At 38.0% G+C, this 17,546-nt stretch overlaps 1 protein-coding gene across 6 annotated transcripts in view; it reads left to right on the forward strand.

The window, feature by feature from the left end:
• ATE1 (arginyltransferase 1) overlaps positions 1–17,546 on the forward strand; it is a 136,465-nt gene that overhangs the window by 53,947 nt on the left and 64,972 nt on the right. For all 6 annotated transcript variants that reach the window (XM_015590646.2, XM_006913502.3, XM_015590645.2 and 3 more), the window contains 2 exons: positions 9,254–9,435; positions 12,054–12,153. In XM_015590646.2, the coding sequence (XP_015446132.1) occupies positions 9,254–9,435; positions 12,054–12,153 (282 nt within the window). The remainder of the gene's footprint in view (positions 1–9,253; positions 9,436–12,053; positions 12,154–17,546) is intronic.

The following is a 17,546-nucleotide window of genomic DNA, read 5'->3' on the forward strand; positions in this document are numbered from 1 at the left end:
GACGTATGTGTATACATATGTGATGCATGTGATATATACACACACACCATACACACACACATGCATACATATGTACACAATGTGTACATATTTAATAAAAAGTCGAGATGAAATTGCTGTTAGCTAAAAACAGCTGGTTATTCTCCTACAGGGCATTAAACTAACCTTTTGGGTGATTTGTTTCATTGGGCAGAAATTTGTAAATTTAAGCTCTGCCTCAACTAAATTGTAAAATAATCCAGTCACTAGAAAATCAAGCCCAGAACTGCACTGAAAGACACCCAGTAATTTTTCATATGATTGGGATTATGCATCCCATTTTATAGTGTTATATTTTTACTTAATTTGGAGAAATGTTTATAATGTTATTAAAAAGTCTTGGTAAAATAGTTTTAAATTACTACCTAATAGCTCCTCATAGGAATGTACTGTAGTTAGTTTATTTTATAGTTTTGTTTAATTTGATTCTTTAGTGTACTGATTGTCTGCCAGAAAATTAGGAATTGATTACATTTGATTTTTAAATCACTTATACAAAACTATGTGATATATTAACCATGAGTGTTGCTATTTGCATTTTCTGCATTAAACTTATTTATTATTTATAGACTTATTTAAATTTTCAGATTTAGTATTGGTTTTTGTTTTAAAGGATATAATGTAGATTTTGAGGCGGTAGTAGTTTAGCACACTTTTGGGTCTATTTTTAAAATGAACCCAAAGTTTAGTGCAGTCTTTCATGAAGCTTTAACAAAAGAAGGTAAAACAAGTTATTGTAAAACAGTAACTTCTAATCAGGTGCTTAAAATGATTACCTTTGGGGGCCTCCATTAACTGTTTGAAAGAAATTCGGGACATGGGTCGTCTAACAGGAGATTTTTTTGTGGACAGTTGTGATATGGGGGAGGTGCTTTGGGATGCCTCAGAAGGGAGAACACACTCTGCTCTCTGAAAGCCGCCGAAGCCTTTCCCATTCCCGGCTTCGAACCCCGGATTGGGTCCCCCCAGTGCTGCCCCTGGTGCCTGGCGTACGACTCCCCCTCCCTGCCTGTTCTGAGTCTTTACAGTGTTCGTTTTAAGCATGATGGAGGTACGTGGAGGCAGGTGGGGCAGGAGGCCAGCGTGCTCTATCGGAGTAAATGAGCGCTCATTTGCGGAGCAGTTGGACTGGAAGCCTGAACTGGCCAGTTAACGTTGATGGCGTTTCTCCACGGCGCCCGCTATCCTCCTGTACTCGTTAATCTCAGAAGCCATGTCGTCCTTCCCCAGTCTTTCAGACGTTTCTTCTTTTGTATAGTGGTGAGCTTTATTATGTTTTTCCTATTAGCAGCTAAATCTTTAAAATCGAGGACCTTTTGAAAAGTAACTTTCCTTATTAATTCTTTCACATACCCAAAACTGTACAAACTGCAGGCATGAGAAAGGTAAGCTATTAAATAATGCTAATCACATCACGGACTTATTTATGAGGAAATTAAAGCTAACTGCTGTTTGTATAAATAACTGCTGTTAAATGAGCTGCTGATACTATTTCATAGACATAATCTTTTAGTCTATGCCATTCAGACCCCTTACAACCAAAAGAACTAAAACTGACCCTCATTGGCTCCATCTGCGGAGTGCTGCTTTATTTGTACGCTGTCATGTGTTTCTCACAGCTACCTTTCGGGGTGATTAGTAGTATGATTCCTGTTTTAAAAATGCAGAAACTGATACTTTTTAAAGGAGTTAAGTTATTATCTTGGTCAAGTAAAATAGCTAGAAGGTGTACAGTGGAATTAGGACTCATATCCAGATATGCGACTCCAAATCCTGGACCGTTTAGTCCGCTCCCTTTCTGTGTGCAGCCGGCAGTTTAGAGACTCTTCTGCCTATATTTTAAAAGTGCATTTACATGAGTGGTTTTCAGAAGTGTCCCTGCAGGCCCTGGTGGTCCCTGAGGCCTTTTTGAGGGATCCTCAAGGTCAAAATTATTTTATTAGCCTTTTCACCCTCAATCTCTTATGCGAGTACGTGGGGATATTTTCCAGAGGCTACATGATGGCAGCACATTAAATGCAGGTGTGAGAGCTCCTCCGTTTAGCCCTACGTTAAAGCAATTTGCAAATATGTAAATCAGTGCCAATTTTCTCACTAAATTTTTTGGGGGGTCTGGAAAATAGTTGTTTTTAAACAAAACATGTTAACATGTAATGGGTTTATTGTTATTTTTAAGTAAGTTAACATTTTTCGAAGCTCAATTTTAGTATGTAATACAATAAATATCTACAGATTTAGTCCAACGAGCAAAAGCTCTTTGGGGTCCTCCGTACGACTTCTGAGTGTGGAGGGGTTGAGACCGCGGAGCTGGATGGCTGCTGGTCTACGTGGTGCCACTGTTCTTTCCCCTTTCCCAAATCACGTGCTGTTTTCCTGCATAGTCTAATTATCTGACCTTCTGTGTTTGCAAGTGACAGACGGGTGTTAACAATTAAAAGGCCTTAACCAAGACATCGAAGAAATATGCAGCAATCTCAAGTATTGAAGTAGGTTTCTCAGGGCGGTAAATAGAGAGTAGCTAGTGACCTGGAGAGGCCTCTCTAATCCCCGGGGACTGAGCGCCTTGGAAGATTGAGAACAGGGACTGTCTTAAGATGTGGCTCTTCTGACCTAGTGAGGGAGTGACCAATCTATGTTTGCTGACAGTTAAATATACAAATTTGCAATCAAGATAGTTTCTAGTTGCTACTCATGAACACATTTGTAATCAACAGATACCCAAATAATAGCTTACTGAAGCAGGTGGCGTGATCAGGCGCAGGAGTCTGGGTTTTGGGAACGTCAGTGAATGACTTGGGGAGCCTTACCACAAGTTCTGCTGATGCTGCCGCATTCACAGATTTGGTTATTCTTTCCGTTCTATCTCCTTTACTTTGTCCCTCCAGCTCCCGTGTTCTGTCCACGTTTTAAGTGTTAAATAATATGAATTAAAGGATTGCATTTGAGGGAAAGAAATCATATTAGGGCAGTTTTATGTCCACTGGAAAGCTAGAACTGATTCAGTAGGGAGTGTGTGTGTGTGTTTTCATAGGCTAACATCAAACATGTTAGTTAAGTCAGTTCCGTTTATGCTATTGGAAACGTGGTAGGCACTGAAGTTTTCCCTGTATTTCCCAGCCAGAAGTGAGTGTTCTGGGGTGGGGCTCTGGCTGCTCCGTCTGCAAGGAGATCTGAGAGAATCGATATTTCAAGTTCGCCTCTGACCCATTTCCCACAGCTGCTGAGTACCTGTTGAAAAACTTGAGTTTTGATTGACTTACTAACCAAACTGAAAATAGCAGATCATCATTATTAACCAATAGTGCTGAGACAGCCAGATGTACTCTCAGGAAAATAGCTCCTTATCTGCCTTTACTTGGGTCATCTTCCATTTTTAAATCTGGTGGGGTTTTTTGTTTTGTTTTGTTTTGTTTTTGTTTTTGTTTTTAGGTCAGTGAGGGCCCCAAAGGGAGAAAAGGAAATCATTTGTATTTTGCCTGAAAACATATTGGCGAGGAAGGGAGTACAGCAAAGCAAGTTTTAAGGAAAAAAACAAGTTTAACCATACATCGAAATACTCTGTTTTTCATGTTGCTGTGCTTACTGACTTGGATATACTAAGGAAATTCACAAGTGAGTTTCTTTAAATGTGATCGGCCGATTTTCTTATAATAACATAAAAATAGCATTGACCTAGGGGCTAGGATGCTGGTTTGTGAGTCAGTTTATAACTCTGGTTTCATGATCATCGCATTGCTTAATTAATTTTTGGGTTTTAGGTTTCTTCATCTGTGACATGATGGTGGTCAGAGTCGATAGTTACGTGGCTTATTCTTTCCTAAGTAATTATAAGGCGGCCCATATCTATGTACAGCGCTTTGCAGATGAGGAAGGCCCCTGACTTGCATCGAGAGGTGGGAATAGGGCCCGTGGTAGGACAAGCTGGTAGGACAAGCTGGTCGTGACTGGACTCACAGGAGCACGAGCCAGTGAGGTAAATGGAAGCAGGTTGCTAAATGGGAGGGAGGCCCAGGAATAAGGGGAAGGATGAAAAGTGGAAACTGAGACAGTAATTGCAGTTTTAGAAAACATTTCAAGCTGGTACAACAACTAGGGCTGATTTATATTTAGGGTTAAGAGAATGTATTGATTCTTTACTGAGAATATGCTTTTTGAGTCCATACTTACTATGTCCTCAATAAATACATTTTTAAATGAATGAACGAATGATACACATTTTAGATTTAATGACCTAGGATGATGTACTGAACCGAAATCATGGAAGAATTTAGATTCATTTCAGAGTCATCTAATTAGCTTTCGACTTGGAGGTTTTCCGACATTTGACAGGCTCCCACCTTACGTGTCATGAACTCCCAGCTTATCCCTGTCTCCATGTCACCGCAGTGGTTGTCCTCCTGCACAATTATTTTTAAAGACAGGGAGCTGCATTCCTATGAGCCTGTGGGCTTACATTTAAAGATGGTTTTCATAAAATTCCATAATATATAGGCATTTGTTTCTTATTACATAGGTAGAACATAGTTTCTGAGACAGGTGATTATGCTTCAAGGCTATTAGCTATTTAGAGTACTGGTGTCAATTCAGGTGTTGTAACTATAACAAGTTAACATCCTTTCCTATTTCTTTTTCGTTAATGCTTCTGTTCGTTTACCTGTTGTACTCTTCAAACTATATCTGTTTCTAGAGAAGCGATAATGACCTTTTTAAAAGAGCAAAGCTATATGTGACAGCGAATGCTAAAACCTGGATTTGGCATAATTTATTATTACAGTTGATGGAAGCTCTTAAAAGTTTAAAGATGTATTTATTGGCAGAACTACAGCGATGGAAGGTTTAGAAATCATTGATACTGCTATCGCCTTAGTAAATCCTCTCTTAGTTTTTGTTGTTGACTTTGGTCGCCGGTACGGTTACTCTTTTTTCTTCCCATACAGTACTCTTTGGAAGGCAGTCACTGTGTGCAGCCCACACTTATGTGGTAGGGAGTTATGCTCCCCTGTCGTTAGGGTAGAGTATATACATAAACTTTTGAAGTTCTTGTGCATAGGAGAATTGTCTTCTTCATTTATTAATTTATTCAATCATATATATCAATATGGACTTGAATCTTTATTTTATACTTTGGGTTATAACCCAATGCTACTTTATTTTGTTGCCCAAATTATTTTGCCTTTGGCCCTCGGGAGTGCTTTCACTTGACTCCTGCGCCCCTTCGATACACCCATCAATGTGGGTTTGTTTTTCGAGTACTTTCTTACTTTCGGGCACTACAGGATACTTCAGGCTTGTCTTACATATTTCCTGCTCTAGTCCTGGAATCAGCCATTTCTCTAAAGAGCCCTTGTTCCTTTTATTGCAGAATGGAGAAACTAAGGTATGGTGCTAGGTGTGCTGACTGCTACTGGGGTGTCACATATTTTAGGCCGTCTCATCTGACAGAACAAAGAAATGTGTATGTATACTGACCCTCGTGTGAATATAACGTATGGTATATACATACCCATAAATATTTCTGTGTGTAACTGTCTGTGTCTGTATTAAGCCGAACGTGAGTTCTTACTCAAGTCTCCAGTTCTAATCCATTATGTAGCCTCTTCCCCTTTTTATCTGTCAGTTCCCGCTCTAGCAGTGAGAAATCTGGCTCCTATCATCCTCCATCCACTGACCTAGTTGTTCAGTTCCAGTATACACCTATATCGGTACCAGGGCTGTCAACCTGTAGTGCTTGTGGGGAGCAGCTGGTCAGGTAGCCTGTAGCACTTACGTACAGACAGATTTCCTGTTGCCGTCATTCTTACAGACCCCAAAGATCACTTAGGTCAGCACGTGTCCTCCTCCCAGCCTTTTCCAGTGAGGTTGTTTTGTACATTTGTAACTCACATTCCCTTGTCACCGTCTGCATTCCTTTCTGGGATCCCATAACTTCCTAAATGATTTTCTTTTAATTTGCATACATTAAGGTTCACTCCCGTGTTATAAAGTTCTGAGTTTTGACAAATGCATGTCTATGGTATTATACAGAAAAGTTTCACTCTAAAAGTCCTCTGTGCTTCATCTCTTCATCCCTTCCTTGATCCCTTCAAATTCTTGGCAGCCACTCATCTTTTTACTGTTTCTCTAGTTTTGCCTTTTACAGAATTAAAATTCATTTACTGTAATTGAAATCATACAGTATGTATGTAGCATTTTCAAACTGACTCTTCTCTCAGCAATATGCATTTAAGGTTTCTCCATTGTGTGTGCATGTGTGGCTTGCTAGATTATTTTTTATTAATGAATAATATTCCATTGTATGGATGTATCACAATTTGTTTATTACCTATAAAAGAATATCTTGGTTGCTTCTAGTTTTTGTCAGTTATGAATAAAACTATTATAAACATTTCATGCAGGCCTTTGGGTTTTTGTGTGACCTAAGTTTTCAAACTAATTGGATAAATTCTTGAAAAAAGCGGCTGATGGCTGTTTTGTAGCTAAAGGCTATGTTTAGCTTTGTGAGAAACTCCCAAACTGTCCTCTAAAGAGTCCATATCGTTGTACATTTCCACCATCAGGGAACGAGGGTGCCTCCTGCTCCCGTCCTTGCCAGCATTTGCTCTTCGGGGTTTTGCATCTCGGCCATTCCCATAGTTTCGATGCTTCCTCGTTATTTCCTTCCTTTCAGTTCCCTGCCAGCAGGTGATGCTGAGCAGCTTTTCATATGCACATCTTCTTTGCTGAGATGCCTGCTCAGATATTTCGCCCTTTTTAAAATTGGGTTGTTTGTTTTCTTATTGTTGAATTTTAAGAGTCTTTGTATTTTTGCATATTGGCCTTTATCAGGTATGTATTTTGCAAGATTTTCCCCAGTCAGCGGCTTGATTTTTTATTCTTTTAACAGTGTGTTTCACAGAGCGGAAGCTTCTCATTTTAATGAAGTCTAGCTTACTTATTTCCTTCATGGATTGAGCTCTTGGTGTTGTATCTAAAGTCATCCCCAAACCCAAGGTCACTTAGATTTTCTCCTATGCTATCAACTAGAAGTTTTATAGCTTTGCCTTTTATATTTAGGCCTATGATCTATTTTGAGTTAATTTTTATTGCAAGATACAGGGTCTTTGTCTAGATTTTGCTTTTTTTTGCATTTGGCTGTCCAGTTGTTATAGCATCATTTGTTGTAAAGTCTGCCACTTTGTCTATAGAATTGTCTTTGCTCCTTTGTCAAAGGTCAGCTGACTGCGTTTCTGTGGACCCCTCTCTGGGCGCTTTATTCTGTTCCAGTGCTCTGTCTGTTCTTTCACGGGTATCCCACTACTTTGATTATCGTAGCCGTGTAGTAAGCATCGATGTTGGGCAGTATCAGTCGTCTAGTTTTGTTGTTCTTCGATACTATGTTGGCTATTCTGGGTCTTTCACCTTTCCATATAAGCATTAGAATCAATTTTGTATGTCCACAAAATAGTTTGGTTTGATTTTGAGTGAGGTTGCATTAAATCTGTAGATCAATTTGGGAAGAATGAGTCTTCTATGCACATGTAATATTTTCCCATTTATTTACATCTTTGATTCCTTTTGTCAGAATTTCGTGGTTTTCTTTGTATAGATTCTGTACTAGTTTTGTTAGATTTATACTTAGGTATGTAATTTTGTTGGTGGTTTTATAAATGGTATCGTGTTTTTAATTTCAAATTCCAGTCATTGCTGGTTATATAGGAAAGCGATTGACTTTTATTTATTAACCTTATAGCCTGTGACCTTGCTATAATTGCTTATTACTTCCAATTTTTTTGTGTTGTTTCTTTGGGATTTTCTACGTAGTAAGTCATGTCATTTTTGAACAGACAGTTTTATTTTTTTCTTTCTTAATGTGTATGTATACCTTTAAGTTCCTTTTCTTACCTTATTTACACTAGGTAGAAGGTCCAAGATGATGTTTAATAGGAGTGATAAGAGAGGGTATCTATCATTGCCTTGCTCCTGATCTTAGGAGAGAAAGCATCCAGATTCTTCTATTAAGTGTAATGTTGTAGAATTTTTGTGTGTATTCTTTATCATGTTGATGGAAGTTTCCCTCTGTTCCAAGTTTGTTGAGAGTTTTTAGTCATGAATGGGTGTTGGATTTTGTCAAATGTATTTTCTGCATCAATTAATATGATCATGTGATTTTTCTTTTAGCCTACTGTCATGGTGGTATACATTAATAGCTTTTTTTTAAAATTGCCTTTCTAATGTTGAACTAGCCTTGCATACCTGGAATAAATTCCACTTCATTATGGCATATATACTATTTATACGTTGTTGGATTTTATTTGCTAATATTTCAGTGAATATTTTTGTATATTTGTTCATGGCAGATATTGTTCTGTGGATTCTCTATTGTTCTGTGGATTCTCTACCTTGTAATTTTTTTTTTCTGGTTCTGGTATTAGCAGACCTACTTTTTTTTCATTTTCTTTATTCTCCCCAGATTTTGTCCATGTACATTCTCTGAGATTTTAACTATGTGAAAATGATGCATGTTTTGTTGTATTCACTTAAAATGTTAATCTCTAACATCCTTTGAGATGGGTGTTTTATGCTGCTTCATAGTTTTCATTCAGTAAGTTACACTTAAAATCATATTACACTTTAAAATGAGAAATACCACTTAACTGTTCACCAAAAATTGGTTATACTTTGAAATCTCTAAATATCTTCTGTGAGATTGTCATTATATAAAGATAATGATAAGGAAATAACTTTTTTCCTTTGGCTAGGAAAAAAGGAACTCTTATCTAGAAAAAATGATGGGATCAGATCCCTTATCAGTGCGGGGGTGGTCGCAAAGCAGGCCTGGCTGACAGTGTGGGGACAGTTCTGTTCTCACCGAATCCTTTCCTTTTACATTCTCCATCTTTTCTCATACACCATTTCTTTCCCAGCATTTGTGTGGAACACAAAATATATAGTTTAATATTTACTTATCCTGTAAGCTTTATAGTGCCTACTGGCAGATTTTAAAACAAGTTGAAAACTTCAGTTGATTTCTCTTTTTCATTCTTTTGTTTGGTCAGTGTTTCTGCAAGTAAAAAGTTTTGTAGGGTGTGGCTACAGAAGATGATGACAACAAGGAGGAAATTTTAGGACTTGCTAACCTGAGTAAAATAAAAGTATAATAGATTAATTATTAAGATTTTTTAATAAAAGAGAAAAATGACAAACTGTTCGTGTTTGTGTGCCCACTTTTTCATAGGCAGAGAATCCTCCTAATGGACCAGCTTGTGGTTATGGCTCCTTTCACCAGCAGTATTGGCTCGATGGGAAGATCATTGCTGTAGGGGTGATTGACATCCTTCCATACTGTGTATCGTCTGTATATTTGTACTACGATCCTGATTATTCATTTTTGTCTTTGGGTGTCTACTCTGCACTACGGTAAGATTGCTTTCGACAGTTGTAATGGGTCACATAGAATTTCCAGTAATTCCTCATTTGATTATGTTTCATTATATAACAGTGGAAGTCCTATTCCATAGTACATAATGATTTGTTGCTATTTTAGTAGTCTTATAATTTAGCATTTGTAAATAACCACTTTTAGACTTGAGGCCAATGTCTGATGGTAATTCTTTAGCTTTTTTAAGGTATGTGTCTAAGTCTAATGTATTGGAGAAGTGATTGCTCTGTGTGGGATGTTTTAATTGTTTACCTCATGCATTTATTTAAGCTCCCTTGTCAGAACCACTTAATGTTCCTTAAATGTTATATTGTTTATATTTTTTTGGTCAACGTTGTATGTATATTTTTTATAAAGGTTAAATGAATCAGGTATAAATGAATTAGAGCAGTGTGAGCCTGTTGGAAAGATGCAGTTATATACAGCATGTAGAACAGAACCAGGAGGTCCCTGACTCTGCTTGACTCGGACCCTCATCAAAGGATGATTTCCCTTTTCTGTTTATGGCTGCAAATATATGCAACACAGCAAAAATGCTTTTAGATTATCCTACTGGTAAAGGGATGGGGTCTTACTCCATGAAAACATTTGATTCTCTTTGTTTTCCTGCTTACATGTGTGTATATGTGATGAGGCGGAGGGGGAGCATTGAGCATACTTTTTCTGTTGTCTGGGAGGTCAGGTCTCTCTTTTTCTCCCCCTTTATCATCGTGTCGTTTTTTTTTCCTCTTTACTTTTCGCAGTCTCTCTGCGTGATGTTTTCACATCATGGTAAAAAAATACTTGAAGATTATATTTTCTATTGTGTATGTGCTTTTTTGAATTATGAAAGTAGAAGAGTTGATATTCTTTAATCCCCATTCAACTTTTATAAAATCTGGTCCATAATTGATTCTTTTTGTGTGTTTCAATGACCCACAATATAAAGAAATTCTCCATCTTGGTATTTTCAACTCAGTCTGTCTCTTAATGCCAAGTTATAGCAAATTCACAGTTATACAATGTCCACAGCTGATCTCTGTCAATCAGTCTTTTATTTTTCTTATGTATTTCATTGCATTTCTGTATAGAACTAAAAATATTCATGACTCTTGATGGTATTACTGAAAGTGGAAGTGATGATTCGAAGCATTCACATTTTATAACTCTAGAGTGTTTTCTATTTATTTTAGAAAAGGTACTCTTTCTTTGTACTATAATCAGTTAATACTTGGAAATGATTGCCATTTTCATGTTTTAATTTTGTATCTTTCACTTTACAGTGTGTAGCTATGGATTTGTGTAGACTCCTCAGATAAATATTAAGTGATATTTATTCCTACATAATAAATCCCATCCTATGTATGCAATATCATTTCGTGTCTCAATAACTAAGAAATATAGAAATCCTACTGCATTTGAGATAGTAAATAATCACTTCCCAACAAAATTAGAAAGAGTTCTGTTTATCGTTTGGTTTATCTCTTGAAACTTCTGGAGCCGGAGAGCTTTGGGGAAGTAGCAGAGGAGCCAGCGAGCACGAAGGAGGGGGCCGGGTGCCACCGCACTGCAGCCTCGTTGCTTCCTCTTAGTGTCCTTGAGACTGCGCATTGCAGAGAGGCCAGGCAGCCAGGAGATCAGCATCTCAGAGCAAAATTGGGAGAGAAGGTTACAAGCAGCCAGTTCCATTACGGATTTTAATGTCGTTTCCCCTCCATTTCTTCAGTTTCTTAAGCTGTCATCTAATAAATGTAGACTTTAATGGAATCTAGTCTGCAGATTTAAAAAAGGTTTGAGTTGAAGATCTCGAGCATGGCATTTCTTTTTCCTATTTTTTTAGAAGGACGAACTTTTAGAAATGTAATTAATTTATTTAGCAGAGGTTTACTTGAGCCCAATCTGTGTGTCCTGGCACCATTCACAGAAGTGAATACGACAGACGTGGTTTTTAGCTTTGTCAAAACAGACTAGGTAAATTAGAAAAACCGACAACATAATTTTAGCTACTCTGATGTGCTGTGACAAAAATAAAATCATGGTAGGCATGAGGCCCTCTATGAATAGGTGACATTTGAGGAGCCAAGAAAGAAGAAAAGGAACCAACTACATAAAAATCCGAAGGTAGAAATCTAGGTGCAGGGGAGCTAGTCCACGTGCCCTGAGGTTGTTGGAATAAAAAGAAAGGCCTTAGAGGCTAGGACTTGAGGTCAGATGTGGACTGTGTCACGCAGGGACTGTGTGGTGTTGGTTAGGGGGCAGATGGAGCCGGGCTTGTAGGTCCCAGTGTGAGGGTAAAGTTTTTGGTTACGTTCCCTGATCTGATTAATGAATAATAACAAGAAACCATATTAAATAGATCTCTTTAATTTTATGCTCTTTGAATTTTTAGATCAACTACTATGCCCAAGAAAGTGTAAAACCTGAACTCAGATGCTTTTTTTTGGTCTTTTTAATAAAAATCACTTTACAGTATTTTTAAAACAGTTTTTCTTTCAACACTTGGATTTTTTTTGATAGCTTAGTATCAAATTTTATCAAATACTTGTCATCATTACATAGTAATTTGAAAATTGAACTAGATTTAACTGTATCTTCATCTTTATTCTTCTTTTGGCAGAGAAATTGCTTTCACTAGGCAACTTCATGAAAAAACATCTCAACTCAGCTATTACTATATGGGTTTCTACATTCATTCATGTCCCAAGATGAAATACAAGGTAAAGTCGATTTTGTATATGTGTCTGCTGTAGATTCAAGTTATGAAAATTAGTGCCTTCATAATTTCTTATATTAATTTAACTTATACATTTCTAATGTAAATCATGCATTATTTTTAAATGTGTCTTAAACTTTTCATAGACTCTGGCTTGTTCATTGCCTTGAATAGTGCCTGACACTTAATATTTGTTTAGTACAGGTTAATCTACAGTAATCAACCAAATATCTAGAAATCCCAGCTATTCTGGGTAAATGTACATGTTTTTTTAAGGGACTCCTGAGGAAAATCAATTCAGAAGTCAGGAAATTAGAGGAAAGTGTTATAATTCTCCCACAAGAATTAAAGCTGAATAATCAACATAGAAGAAGTGTTGCTGGTTTGAAGGGACCCAACATAAAGTCGAAAACAAGGAGAAAGTTGACATTTGTAGGAAGAAGACAGGAGTGTAGAGTCACAGTCTAATCAGTTGGCTTGTGTGTAGCTGTAGTCATGTTTATCGAGTCATGTTTATTGAGTTTATTGAGTGCGTAGTCATGTATATTGAGTGTGTCTGTGATTAATAATGTGAATAACAATGTAAATATAAATAGCAATCAGTTTATATACAGAGTATATGAGTGGTATTCTAAGAAGTTTCGGAAACAAAATAAGTTTATAAATTATTAATTTTAACTTAAGATTTTGTATAGTGTAGTCCAATGTTAGATCGTTGGAAATGGTATCTAGTAATGTTTGCTGGCTTTTTCCAGTGTTTTAATATTCTCTATAGGCTGAAATTCTTTTTAATACTAAACTTGATATCTCTGTCTTATTGACCAATTTTTAAGATGATTCATATTAATGAATAGAGAGTATAAAGAATATTGAAAGTATTTTAAGAATAACTTAAGATTTCAGAAATCCCAGTTTCTTATTTCCATATCCTGAAAATTAATCTTTGTCGGGAATTGGGAAACACTATTGAAACCTACAAAATTAGGTTACAGCCCAGAGTAGGAAGGGAGGGGACTTGATGTAACCATTCGAACAAAACTAAAAATTTTTCCAATATATTATATTCATATTATATTTTCTTGGGAGAGACAATTCTGAAAATTTGTAGAACTGGGGACCAGCAAGAGGGTAACTCACAGAAGAGGAATTGCACACTACTGTAAAATCTCTCACTTTTAGAATTGAATGAGGGTAACTATGAGAATAGTTAAAATTTTTCTTTAGAGCATAATTATTTAAAGCATTAATAATGTCATATTTTTTCCACACTTCAAAATCTACATGGGAAAATCTACAAAAATGTTTTCTATCTGGTATTAAGGGAAAAAGGAATGTATTTTAAAATAGCAGCACTTTTAATACCTGAGAAGGAGCAGTCACACTTGACGGGGTGCTTTCGTAAGCACTGCACTTGTGGGCTCTGCCCTGATGGGGAGGGCACAGTCTCGGGTCTGTGTAGGTAGTTGTGATGCACCCAGTGATACTTAACTGTCTGGAACTAGGGTGCTGTTTCATTTGGACTTCTTGTGTAGATTTAGACACGTTAATGTTACAACCTTCATAATAAAATATATTCATTGTATGATGTAGAGCAAATTGAAGTATTTAACAGCAGGTCTGAGAGACACATAAGAGCTGGTTTTACCTCCTCTTTTACTGTAATGAGCTGTCGTAAAGGCATGCTGAAATGACGAGTCCGTCTTTATGTGCAGGGAGGACGATTTCCAGAGGTGGCCATCCTCAGTTGCTCTGACCCTGTATGTGCACGCTGTCCCCTCCTCCAGAGCTAGATTCTTTCCCTCGCCCCGGGTTGGACTGGCCTTGTGACTTGACTGACTAGTAGGATGCCGTGGACTTCAGGCCCAGGCCTTAAGAGGGCTGGCAGCTTTCTCTTGCTCTGTCTTTGGAGCCAGCCATCATGTGAAAGGCCCAGGCCCCCTGCTGGAGAGGAGGCCACCTGGGAGGCCTGCAGCCATCTTGGGCTGTAGCCAACTCACAGAATCACGAGGAATTATAATTATTGTTTTAATTAGTTGTTTTAAACCACTAATTTTGGGGGTGGTTTGTTACTCAGCGGTGGATGACCGAAACACGTGGTGTAGGAGAGAATTCACTGGGTACAGATATAGATTTCTGTGTACAGGGAAGCCATTCTGTGTTAAGCTGTGCAGACTCATGTCTTGAATTGAGCTGAGCTGAGCTGAGACGTGTCCGATGGCTCAACATGAGAGAATTTTGGCAGTCGCCTGATTTCTGTATGCCTAGAGATGTGCCCACTTGGCTTGTGAGAATTCGTCCTTATAGGCATTTTATACCCTCACTAGAGCCTACAAGACATTTCCTAACATGGTGACAAATTTTGATTTTTGCTTGTCTTGCTGATGGTGAGCACTGCAAGATGAAAATTGCCGTGTGGCTGTCTTAGTCCAAGCTGGTGTGCGGTGCAGTTAGCTCGCTTCTCAGCGCGCAGGGTGTGCTGGTTTAGAGCAGTTATAGCCTTGTGCTTCGTGGTTCCTAAAATGCATTTTCACTGAATTCTTTTGGTTTTGCTGCTGCATGGGTACGTCTGTGTTAAATAAAGGTTGATTTACATTCACATTACATCGTCAGATATGTTTTATAGTCTTTGCTGTAAGACACGGGAAAGTCACAGAAGAGTGTAATGAGAGCTGGAAAAGAGAGTCATTAATGAAAGGAAATTGTCTCAATACGTTGTTATCATTGCTCACATTAAGTGTTACAATAATTGTGGCCATTCGATGGGACTTGGTGCTGTTTTAGCATAAATCACTTGTCAGTATGGGAACTCAGGAGCTGGCTGAAATGAATGGAAATTATGCTGTTAACTTGGAAGAATTTCCCCTTGCAGGGGAGTTATAGGTGGGATGGGCAGTTCTTTGGCAGCCGTCCTCATTGACGCCCATGTTCTTGCTCTGCTCCCCTCACAGTTCCAAGGTGGTCGCTGCCCGTTCAGGCCATCGGTAGTGGCTAGAATCAGGAAATAATGTCCTCTCCTGTGTCTCTTTCTTTTTTAAATTATTCTTAATTGTGGTAAAATGCACATAAAATTTGCCATCTTAACCATTTTATGTGTACCGTTCCTAGGTATTAATTCATTTCCAAAACTTTTCATCTTGCAAAACTGGACCTCTCCCCAGTACATAGTAGCTCCTCATACCCACCCTGGCAGCCGCCATTCTACTTGCTGTCTCTGCGACTGTGACTTCGCCAGGTGGCTCATATAAGTGGAACCATACAGTATCTTTTTGTCACTGGGTTTTTTCACTTAGCGTCATGTCCGCAGGATCCATCCATGTTGTAGCAGATGTCAGAATTTCCCTTTTTAAAGGCTGAATGATATTCTCTGAATGTGCCCCATTTTGTTTATGCATTCAGCCGTTAGTGGACACTTCGGTCGCTCCCACCTTTTGGCTGTTGTGAATAGTGCTGCTGTAATCACGGGTGTACAAATATCTGTTCAGGCCCCTGTTTTCAATTCTTTTGTCTGTATACTCGGAAGTACAATTGCTGAATCATGTGATAATTTTATTTTTAATTGTTTGGGAACCGCTATACTGTTTTCTGTAGGGGCTCTGTTTTACATTCCCACCAGCAGTACACATGGGTTCTCATTTCCCCACATCCTCGCCAACACTGTGTTTTCTGGTTTTGTTTATTTTGACAGTAGTTATTCTAATGTGTGTGAAGTGGTCTGTATCTCTTTTTAAGATCAAGGAAAAGCTTATCAAGAAGTCTCCTGTCCCCATCACTCGTTTCATTCATCAGAGTTGCGCCTCTTGTCTACGCCTGAGCCAGTCACTTGCAAGGGGGATGGAATTATCCCAGGACAGCTCCCATTTATGCTGGAGCAGTGCTCCCTGCTGCACATGACGCTGCAGAGGGTGGACACCTGACCAGGTGTTTTTTTTTTTTTTTTTGTCATTCTGCCTAATAACCAGTATATTTTTTTTAACTGATCTGTTGGTTTATATTTATTTTATATCCATATTATGTAGCTTACAGGTGTTATGCAGTTTATATATTATTATTATATATACTTTAAAAAATTGACTTGGTAGTTTTCTAGACCTTTTTTTAATTAATTTTTTATGCTTTCAAAATGTTTAATATTTGCACGTAAATAGAATACTATTTCCTTTGAAAGTGAAAATGGCGTCTACAGAAATGGTGTTAGGTATAACTTAAAATTTCTTCATGAAATTTTAAGAGTGCTGCTGTAAGGTCACTCCGTGATCTGGTGGAGGTGTTTTGACTGAATTCTTTATCCAAACCTGCAAGCAGGCCAAAGTCAACAGTGATTTCAAGGAGTTGGCTTTGCTATCGTGACGTGGCCAGACATCAGATAGTTGAAACAGCAGAAAGGGTTGGAAATGTCAGAAAAGAAACAAAAGGCTAATTCGTCTGTGATTAATCATTCTTAAACCCTGAGCCTCAGCGTGATTGTGGTCAAACCCTGGAATTCTGCAGGAGTTTGACTAAAAGAGGGTAGTTGGCATTACTGTTATAAAAGCACCTACAAAAAAATTTGGAGTTTACAGAGCTGCATCTGCAAAATCACGAGCTACCGAAATCCCCAAGCTTTCAAACTTTTCAAAGTTTCCTGACCAGACAAATTGGCAATGTTGTTGTGCTAGTCTTGTAGCCCAGGGAGATGCGTGTGGCGGCACGTGGTAGTGACTTCGCTGGTCTGAAAGAAATACAGATGATCTCATAAGTTACCCACAGCACAGCACACAATGCAGTTTTAGTTCAGTATCTGTTTTTCTTGATGTTAAATGTTCAATGAATGAGACATAGCGCGTAGGAAAAATTAACCACAGAATAATTTTAGTAAGGGATTTTCGATGCCTCCTACTGGTAGTGGGAGGTAAAAGAATTCACATGCTCATCACAAATTCTTGTTTCTGAAATTGTCACATGTTAAATTTTGCCACATTGGAGTCAAAAGCAGTTCCTTAAGGGTTTTGTGTTCCAAGCTTCTCATTACAGACGAGAAAATTGAAGCTCAGTATGGTTAATTTGCCCAGAGTTTGCATTAACTCACATTTTAATTTTAGCAACATGAATGAGAGTTCGAAGAATTGAAATGCACATAAATGGCACTGTTTATCAGATTTATGATGAGGTGTATATAACTCTAATTTTGGAGAATCCTAAAATACCTGCATATTAATTAAAGGTAAATGTTAACTGGAGAGCAAAAGCGTGTTTAATTATGCGCCTTATTTTTCCCATCCTCCTCCTCATCTCTTTTCACAGTGAAATAGGGAGCTTGATATAGTACATGATTCCTAACCTTTGAAAACCACCAATCATCTTTGTGGCTTTTAGAAAAATATTAACGTCCGAGCTCTGCCCTGACCTACTGAAGGAGAG

The sequence above is a fragment of the Pteropus alecto genome, unplaced genomic scaffold (genome assembly GCF_000325575.1).
Source record: "Pteropus alecto unplaced genomic scaffold, ASM32557v1 scaffold205, whole genome shotgun sequence".
NCBI lineage: Eukaryota > Metazoa > Chordata > Mammalia > Chiroptera > Pteropodidae > Pteropus > Pteropus alecto.